This window comes from Helianthus annuus, chromosome 16 (genome assembly GCF_002127325.2).
Source record: "Helianthus annuus cultivar XRQ/B chromosome 16, HanXRQr2.0-SUNRISE, whole genome shotgun sequence".
In the NCBI taxonomy this organism is placed as follows: domain Eukaryota; kingdom Viridiplantae; phylum Streptophyta; class Magnoliopsida; order Asterales; family Asteraceae; genus Helianthus; species Helianthus annuus.
This window is the reverse complement of record NC_035448.2, coordinates 91,044,937-91,055,567: the sequence shown is the minus strand read 5'-3', so window position 1 is coordinate 91,055,567 and position 10,631 is coordinate 91,044,937. Positions and strand designations below refer to the sequence as shown.

The 10,631-nt window shown below is 43.8% G+C and overlaps 1 protein-coding gene across 1 annotated transcript; it reads left to right on the top strand.

Moving 5' to 3' along the window:
• The first annotated feature begins 643 nt into the window (after positions 1 to 643).
• Positions 644 to 1,516, top strand: LOC110944753. The gene has a single exon (XM_022186402.1). It carries the CDS (start codon positions 644 to 646, stop codon positions 1,514 to 1,516), a length of 873 nt encoding a protein of 290 aa, XP_022042094.1.
• Positions 1,517 to 10,631: the final 9,115 nt, after the last annotated feature.

Sequence of the window (10,631 nt, the reverse complement as noted above, 5' to 3'; positions counted from 1 at the left end):
CTTGTACGGTACTCGAGTTATTATCAACATTACTTGCGGAATTGTTATTAAACTGGATTAAACACTTGGTAACCAAACGTTTTCATAAAACTGTGAACTCACCAGCGTTGTCTGATACACTTGTTTACATGCTCGCAGGTTATAGATGTGTGTAGATGTGGAACTTGCTGTCTGGGAGGTTGGAGTGGTCATGGGTCGAGATACATGGAATCGCGAGACAAGTCTAATGGTTTTCATGCACATGGTTTATGAAATACTTAACTAATGTGTTATGCTTCCGCTGAATACGTTGAATTACGTTTAATGTTTTGTAACACTTTATTTTAATGAATGAAAGTTTTTATTTGAAATCTTGTTATGAGTTCAATGTGATTAGTGGCTAGATCTTGGTACGCCACACGCCTCGCGGGGGTTTCCGCATGTGGTATTTTGGGGGTGTGACATTCTCCCCCTGTTAAGAAAATTTCGTCCCAAAATTTTATGCTTTACTACTAGCTGCAGGGGAGTTAGGGAACAAATGTGGGTATTTTGCTTTCATACGGTCTTCACGCTCCCAAGTAAACTCTGGGTCGTGACGTGTATTCCATTGAACCTTGACAAGCTTAACACTACTCCTCTGGGTCGTGATGTGTTTCGAGAGCATATGTGGAAAAAGATTGGTAATGGGCAAAATACATATCTGTGGTTTGATAAATGGTCGAATGAATGCCCGTTATATCATGTAGTTACTCCGCGTCAATTGGCTCGTTATGGATTTTCGGTTATGTCAAAAGTTACAGAAGCTTTTATAAATGGTCGCTGGGAGTGGCCGGAAGAATGGAGGAGCCAATATCCGAGTTTGTTTCAGCTCCAGCCGTTAACGTTATCTATCACGCAAGATAGGGTGGTATGGAAGAATTTTGAAGAAAAGCTTGTCCCGTTTTCGTCTAGAGAAGTGTGGGATACTATCCGGACTCGTGATCAGCAGATTCGGTGGTCGAAGGTAATCTGGTCCGCCTTTAATATTCCTAAACATGCTTTCATGACTTGGCTGATATTTAAAAAGAAATTGTGGACTCAAGATAGAATTCTGAGGTGGAATCAGTTAGTTACGGGTTCTATGAATTTGATGTGTTGCTTATTATGTCATACGGGTTTGGAAACACATGAGCATTTGTTTTTTGAATGCCCCTACTCGTCATCAGTTTGGCATAAGGTTCGGCAGAAAATAGACATGGATATGGCTTCGGACTCTTGGGAGGATATCTCGGAATGGTTAATCTCCAGAGCAAACTCGAAAACGGTTGTTTCAGTGGCAGGTAGATTGATAGTGGCGGCCGCAGCTTATGTTATTTGGAGTGAAAGAAACGCTAGATTTTTTAGTAATCGATTAAGACCTCCAGAGAAGACGGCTGATATTGTTATTAGCACGGTTAGAACAAAGCTGATCTCCTTCAAGTACAAGCAAAGTTTGAATGTTCAACGGTTCTTAGAAGAGTGGAAGATGGAAAAGGAAGAATTCTTGGATGAAGACTGAAGACCAATGTTTGTTTTTTTTATCATGTAATTGGTTTTCTGTTTTGTTTGTTTTGTGGTTGAACTCTGTGGTGGTATGTCACTCAGAGAACTAGGGGGCATTTTCAGCCTTCTACTTGGTTTGTTTTTGGTATAAAATCACCGGGGTAACCCTTTACCCAAAAAACCTCAACGGGTTCTTCGGTAAAGTGGAGTGTGTCGTCGATGTGCACTTCATTCGCAGGGATGACCACTGTCTCTTGAGTTGGACTTTTCTTCAGATTAGATACATGGAATGTATCATGAACACCATTTAGTTCTGCTGGTAGCTCCAACTTGTACGCTACAGAACCAACTCTTTCCAAAATTCTGAACGGCTCGATATAACGTGGGTTTAACTTACCACGCTTCCCAAAGCGTGCCACACCTTTCCAAGGTGCAACTTTTAACAGAACCATATCACCCACTTCAAATTCCAAAGGTTTTCGTCTTTGGTCTGCATAACTCTTCTATCGATCACGAGCCGCCTTGATGCGCTCTTGGATCTACATGATCTTATCAGTTGTTTCTTGGACCAGTTCGAGACCAACCATCTGCCTATCACCTGCATCTGCCCAGCATAACAGTGATCGGCACTTGCGTCCCTAGAGAGCCTCGAACGATGCAGCTTGAATGCTTGTATGGTAGCTGTTGTTATAGGAAAACTCAACCAAAGGCAGATGAGTATCCAAACTGCCACCTAAATCCATTACACAAGCACGTAGCATATTTTCTAGCGTCTGAATCGTTCTCTCGCTTTGCCCGTCCATCTACGGGTGAAAAGTTGTACTCAGATTCAACTGAGAACCAATAGCTTCCTAGAAGGATTGCCAAATCCTTAACATAAACCGTCCATCTCTGTCTAATATAATCGAGATAGGCACTCCATGACGTGCAACTATCTCTCTTAGGTAAAGCTTAGCCAGCTTACCAGTGTTATCCTTTTCTCTAATTGGCAAGAAGTGCGCAGACTTTGTCAATCAGTCCACGATTACCCAAATCGTATCATGACCTCTGGGAGTTCTGGGCAACTTGGTTAGGAAGTCCATAGAAATTTGCTCCCACTTCCACATGGGTATTTCTGGCTGTTGCCGAAGACTTGAAGGCCTCTGATACTCGGCCTTTACCTTGGCATAAGTCAAACACTTCCCAACATAAGTAGCAACATCACCCTTAAGTCTTGGCCACCAATAATAATCTTTCAAATCTTGGTATATCTTGTCCGATCCTGGATGGATCTAGTACCTCGATTTATGAGCTTCATCAAAAATGACCTCTCTAAGACCACCAAAAAAAGGAACCCAAATACGTCCCATAAAATACAAGGTTCCTTCCTCGTTGGGTACCAACTTTTTCTCCATTCCTCGGAGATATAAAGCTTTAATGTTCTCTTTCTTAAGAGCTTCTCTTTGTGCAGCGCGAATACGCAACGTGAGATCTGTCTGAATAATAATCTCTAAAGCCCTAACCCTTATGGGCTTGATCCTTTCTTTTCGACTTAAGGCGTCTGCCACCACATTCGCCTTTCCTGGATGATAATTAATCTCGCAGTCATAATCATTTAACAATTCAACCCATCGTCGCTGGCTCATATTAAGCTCCTTTTGTTCAAATATGTGCTGAAGGCTCTTGTGGTCCGTAAAAATAGTGCATCGAGTACCATACAGATAATGTCACCAAATCTTCAAAGCAAACACTACTGCGCCTAACTCCAAATCATGCGTGGTGTAGTTCTTCTCATGGACCTTTAACTGGCACAAAGTATAAGCGATAACCTTTTGGCGTTGCATTAACACACAACCCAATCTCTGACGCGAGGCGTCACAATAGACCACAAAGTCGTCGGTGCCTTCGGGTAGGGATAATATAGGTGCATCGCAAAGCTTATTCTTAAGCAGCTGAAATACTTCTTCTTGTTTGTCTCCCCATTCGTACTTCTTATCCTTTTGAGTGAGGGAGATCAGCGGTTGAGCGATCTTGGAGAAATCCTCAATGAACCTGCGATAATAGCCTGCTAAACCCAGAAACTGTCGGATCTCGGTTGGCGTCTTCGGAGTTTCCCAATTCATAATCGCCTCGATCTTGGTGGGATCGACATGAATTCCATTCTCATTTACCACGTGACCGAGAAACTATACCTCACGTAACCAAAACTCACACTTTGAGAACTTAGCATAGACCTTCTCCTTCTTTAGCAGCTCTAAGATGGCTCTAAGGTGTTGCTCATGGTCTTCCTTTGTCCGCGAATAGATCAAAATATCATCGATAAATACAATCACAAATTCATCGAGATATGGCTTGCAAACCCGATTCATCAAATCCATAAACACTGTCACACCCCCAAAATCCACACGCGGAGTATCACCGCTTGGGAGCGTGACTGACCAGGACCAAGCCACCAATCATATAGAACATTGTATAAAGTAAAAGTAATTGCAGTATAATTCAGAACAAATCCATATGAAAGGTGTTTCCAAAACATAAGCCAGTTATCAATGTTTAGCGGAAGCGTATATATAAAAATATCCAATGTAAAAGTGTATCAAGTATCATATGGGTTCCATATGATGTTCACGATCCAAGTCCACAACGACCGCGCCTCCAGTGCAAGCTCCCAGTACCTAACGATCTGCGAGGCATGTAAAGGAAAGGATCAACAAAATAGTTGAGCGAGTTCACAGTACGTAAATGCGTAATAGTAAGTAACGGGTGGCTCTACCGGGCCAATAGTAAGTTATACAGGTGGGGGCTTCCCATGTTAAGTGACCACTAGACTATTCGTATTATGACCACGTAGGTGTTATCCCAACCTACGGAAGAAGTAAGTAATGCGTACACGTATGTCTTACGTGCGTATCCTTTGTATCGAGGATAGTAATTTGCATATGACCACGTAGGTGTTATCCCAACCTACGGAAGAAGTAAGTAATGCGTACACGTATGTCTTACGTGCGTATCCTTTGTATCGAGGATAGTAATTGGCATCTGACCACGTAGGTGTTATCCCAACCTACGGAACCACGTAGGTGTTTTCCAACCTACGGAACCGTCCTGACATCCGAGGACTATGATAGGTGATAGTCTAGGAAAAGCGTAGTGTATGTACGTTATTAGTTTATCATCAAGCCTTTAACCCATTCCCACAACCCGGGAATCCCATGCCTTAGTAAGAGTGTGAACTCACCTTGGTTTGCTCGGTATGCTAGGTTATGTACTCACAAGTAATTAATCACGTCCTATTGTATGCATGTATAACAAATCAGTTCATGTTCGCAATGATACGTATGCAAATCGAGTGTCACACAATTGCAAATGTAAACATTCATCATCAAGCATGGCATGTCAAGTAAATCAAACATACATTCCACTATCTTTCGAAAGATGTTTATAACCTACCATCCTTCGAATCCAACCTTATCTTTCGACACATTAGTGATCTTTCGACACTTACAAGTTTTCACAGTTATCTTTCGGACTAGTTGGTATGTTTCGTACCATCAGTCATCTTTCGACCTAAGGTATCTTTCGGTCAACTTAATTATGTTTCGGTCATATCTATCCTTCGGTCAATGCTATGTTTCGACTACAAGCATCTTTCGATCAATCAACAGTTACGTTTTCACAATCAGTTACGTTTTCACAGGAACAGCAACCCTAATCATCTGTACAGCCGTCATCATCATTACCAAAACATCAGAATCATTTAGCACATCTAATCATAACGCAATCATCCAGAAATCATTGTCTAGCATGAACCTAGTTTAAACGTATCACGAAACCGGTTAACGCACATTAACACATCATCAAACCCTATGTGAAATCTATATCGATATTCAATCGTATTCAAAATCATAATATTCAGGCATGTATCAGTTCAGGTTACATCAACAATCAAGAACACACTACACGTGAACACATACGCATATAAACGAACGATCGAATCAAATAGATTTTACTAACCGAAATGAGGGTTTGGTCGCAAGGGTCTCCTGTGGTTACTAGCTTGCCGTCACAGTTTGGAGAGCTCTAGGGTTGGGAATATGATAGAAAATGACAGCCGGTACATGTTGATACGTATTTATACGTATTACAGAAATGGGCCAAGCCCATCTGAAAGACTGGGCCGAAGGATCTGGGTTCCAGTCGAAGGATATGGTCTTGGTTCGAAGGATATGTTTCGAGATCCTTCGAACCGGCAGTTGATCCTTCGAATCGAAGGATATCTTTCGGGGTCCTTCGATTGGCATAACATGTTTCGATCTAAACTAAGTGTTTTAATAATATTCCAATAATAACTTTAATACCACAGCAAGTAATCACATATGTGCAACACGACAATTCATTTCATCAAAACACAACGTGTACAATTACAAGTCCATAATCCAAACAACTAAGCAGTCAAAGTCAACGCGCATTTAATGCGAAAGCGAAAGTCAGAAACTCGAGTTGTCACATTATCCCCAACTAATTGAAAATTTCGTCCCGAAATTTGGTATGCACTCACTGAGGAAGCTAGGTAAGCTGTATCGTTTACTGGTTTTCCTGGGGTGTCACATCATCCCCCCGTTGATTTGGAATTTCGTCCGGAAATTCAGTAGTAGTAGCTTCAGCCTCAGTAGTGGTTGTATTGGTTTCGAATAACTGGGGTACTTTTCTGTCATCTAATCCTCGCGTTCCCAGGTGTACTCTGGGCCACGTCGGGAGTTCCAACGAACTCGAACAAGAGGGATTCTCTTGTGTTTGAGGACCTTCACATCCCGGTCCGTGATTTCAAGTGGTTCCTCGACGAACTGCAACCGCTCGTCGATAGTGAGTTCCTTAAAAGGAACTATAAGGGTCTCATCTGATAGGCATTTCTTCAGATTCGACACGTGAAATACATTGTGAACTGCACCGAGTTCAGGAGGTAGGTTCAACTTGTAGGCTACCTTGCCAATCTTTCTGTAATTTCGAATGGTCCGACGTACCGCGGATTTAGTTTGCCCCGTTTGCCAAAACGTACCACACCCTTCCAGGGTGAAACTTTCAATAAAACCCGGTCCCCGACCTCAAATTCCAATGGCTTTCTACGCTTGTCCGCGTAGGCTTTCTGACGGTCGCGTGCTGCCGCCATGCGTTGTCGTATCTGTGCAATCTTTTCTGTGGCGTCCACTACAATCTCTGGACCCGTAATTTGACTATCCCCCACCTCTGCCCAACAGAGAGGTGACCGGCATTTACGTCCGTACAATGCCTCAAATGGAGCGGCTTGAATGCTGGTATGGTAACTGTTATTGTACGAGAACTCCACCAAAGGGAGATGCTTTTCCCAGCCGTTGCCGAAATCGATGACACATGCCCGAAGCATGTCTTCAAGTGTTTGGATCGTACGCTCAGACTGTCCATCCGTCTGAGGGTGATAGGTTGTGCTCATGTCTAGCCGTGAGCCAAAAGATTTATGCATTGCTTGCCATAGTTCCGACGTGAATCGTGCATCGCGATCCGAAATAATAGAGGTGGGCACTCCGTGCCTCGAAACGACTTCCTTCAAGTAAATGTCTGCTAAAGTAGAAAACTTATCCGTTTCTTTGATAGCCAAAAAGTGAGCAGACTTTGTGAGTCGATCAACGATTACCCAAATAGTGTCATTCCCACGCTGGGATCTAGGTAAGCCCGTAACGAAATCCATGGAAATTTCTTCCCATTTCCACTGCGGTATCTTGGGCTGCTGAAGTAAGCCAGCTGGTTTCTGATATTCAACCTTGACTCTCGCACCGGTCAAGCATTTTCCACGTACGTAGCGATGTGGGCCTTCATGCTAGGCCAGCAATAAGTAGTTCTGATGTAGTGATACATCTTGTCCGACCCTAGATGTACCGAGTAGCGGGACTTGTGAGCTTCATCCGTTACAAGTTCGCGTAGACCGTCGTAAAGTGGGACCCAAATACGCCCCGTTAGATAGTAGGCGCCGTCTGCCTTCTGTTCCATCTGTTGTCGTGAGTCGCGTAAGGCTTCAGCCTTGACGTTTTCAGGCTTCAGTGCTTCTATCTGAGCAGCTCGTATCTGTGCTGGAGGACTAGACTGAATCGTAAGCTGTAGCGCTCGCACGCGCTTAGGTAGAGTGTCTTTCCGACTAAGGGCATCAGCCACAACATTGGCCTTGCCTGGATGATACTTGATGGCGCATTCGTAGTCGCTAAGTAGTTCAACCCATCTTCGTTGACGCATGTTCAAATCCTTCTGCTTAAGGATATGCTCGAGACTCCTGTGATCGGTGTAAATCGTGCACTTGGTACCGTACAGGTAGTGTCGCCATATCTTAAGCGCGAAAACAACAGCTCCCAGCTCTAAATCGTGCGTCGTGTAGTTCCGTTCATGAACCTTGAGTTGCCGCGAAGCGTAGGCTATCACTTTATCACGTTGCATCAACACACATCCAAGACCCTGGATGGATGCATCACAGTATACCACGAAGTCATCTGTGCCCTCTGGCAATGAAAGAATAGGTGCGCTGCAAAGCCTATCCTTTAAGTACTGAAAAGCGGTCTCCTGTGCATTACCCCATCTGTAAACGACACCTTTCTGTGTAAGCATAGTGAGTGGTTGCGCGATCTTTGAGAAGTCTTTAATAAATCGCCTGTAGTAACCCGCCAAACCCAAGAATTGGCGTATTTCAGTCGGTGTACGCGGTGCTGGCCAGTTTCTGATCGAATCTATCTTGGATGGATCGACATGAATCGCATCCCTGTTCACTACATGGCCTAAGGAGTGGACTTCACGTATCCAGAAGTCGCATTTAGAAAACTTGGCGTACGTTTGCTCCTTCCGAAAAGTTCCAAGATAAGACGTAAGTGTTGCTCGTGTTCTTCCTGACTCTTGGAGTAGATCAGAATGTCGTCGATGGAGACAAGGACAATTCGTCCAGGTAGAGTTTGCACACCCTGTTCATAAGGTCCATAAATACGGCAGGTGCGCCCAATAATATCAAACCATTCATCATATCAAACATAAAGTATAGTAGTTAAAATAATTCATAAAACCCAACATGATTAATGTTCAAACCAAACTTTGTTTGAGTAGCGTAAACATAATAATAAAAATCCAAGACAAGTTATGAGTTCAATTAGCGTTCATTGCGTCTCCTCCTCCTAACATGAAAACTCGACCTCTTGCCTCGTTGCCATTGTTATTGTTGTTTCCCCCGTTGTTGTTGTTGTTGTTCCCGTTGCCCTGATTGTTGTTGTTGTTGTTCTGGTTCCTGTTTAGCTGTGGGCAGTGTCTCTTGATGTGACCTTCAGCACCACAATTATAGCACCCCTTGTTGCCCTGTTGTTGATTCTGCTGAGCGTGTGGCTGCTGCTGATTCTGGTTCTGGTTCGCAGGACGAGGGCTCCTGCAGTCTTTGGCCTCGTGACCCATCTTGAGGCATCTTTGACAACGACCTCTGTTACACTGGCCGTTGTGGTGCTTGTTGCAGTTGTTACATTTCGGAAGATTTCCCCGATATCCTCCCTGTTTGTGACTACCCGAAGAGTGCTGACTGGGGCTTTGATAACCTTCAGTCTTTCGTTGCTGAGCCTGGGACTGGACTGACGCTGATGCTTTACTTGAATCCCCCTCCCATTTTCGCTTATTGTCACTGGGAGTAGCAGTAGTAGCAGACGTAGTAGCAGTAGCAGTAGCGCTGATGCGCTTAGGCAGGCGATTCTGATCCACGGCCTGATCTGTGATGCGATGAGCGAGACGCTGGATCTCCTGGATGTTGTCGAGGTTAGCTGAGGTAACATGGCTCTGAATTTCTGGAGCCAAACCTTTGAGATACAACTCGATACGCTTGTATGGAGGGTCCACCATAGTTGGACACAGCACGGCCAGCTCATTTGACCGTTTAGTATACGCTTCAATCTCTGATCCAACCATTTTCAGATTATACAGCTCGTCTTCCAACTTGTGAATATCTTCACGTGTACAATACTCTCTCTTGATAAGTTCTTTGAATTCGTTCCAGGGTGTGGCGTTAGCAGCTGCCAACCCGAATATCTGCACTTGCGCGTTCCACCAAGTTAACGCGATTCCCTCTAGGGTACCGGTAGCGTATTTCACCCTGCGTTCCTCAGGGCATTCACACATTTCGAATACTGATTCTAGCTTCTCGAACCAGTGAAGGAGTCCAACTGCTCCTTCTGTGCCGCTAAACGTGCTGGGACGGCATTCCATAAAGTTCTTGAATGTGCAGGCAGGTTGTTGCTGAGCGGGTTGACCTATTGTGTACGAATAGGGCAAAGTTAAATACGAGAATTAATGTAGGATCTAAAGATCCTAGTGCCTATACTGCAGGGTATACTACCTGCTTGGGCGGCTGCAACTGCCGCAGCAACGAGAGCCTCTAGCTGGGCTTGAGTCATGGTAATTCGTGCGGCCATTGATCTTCACATCAAAGGCAACATAAGTGAGAAAGGTTCGCGAATAGTGCGATGACAGAAGAGTGTAAGCACATAAGTATTCTCATGCAATGACAAGTTGTGAGCAAGGTAATGTAAGCATACTACGAGCAAAGTTCTATGTAATTCTAGCAAGCAGGTAATAAACATAAACCTTATTACCTAGGAAGTTGAGTCTTGCACGTGGAGCGAAGCGTCGTTGTGGATCGTTGAGAGCACTGTTCTGGTTATAGTCTGGTTTTAATAAAAACGTTTTTCCATATTAAAACCAAGTTCTCTATAACCAATGGCTCTGATACCAATCTGTCACACCCCCAAAATCCACACGCGGAGTATCACCGCTTGGGAGCGTGACTGACCAGGACCAAGCCACCAATCATATAGAACATTGTATAAAGTAAAAGTAATTGCAGTATAATTCAGAACAAATCCATATGAAAGGTGTTTCCAAAACATAAGCCAGTTATCAATGTTTAGCGGAAGCGTATATATAAAAATATCCAATGTAAAAGTGTATCAAGTATCATATGGGTTCCATATGATGTTCACGATCCAAGTCCACAACGACCGCGCCTCCAGTGCAAGCTCCCAGTACCTAACGATCTGCGAGGCATGTAAAGGAAAGGATCAACAAAATAGTTGAGCGAGTTCACAGTACGTAAATGCGTAATAGTAAGT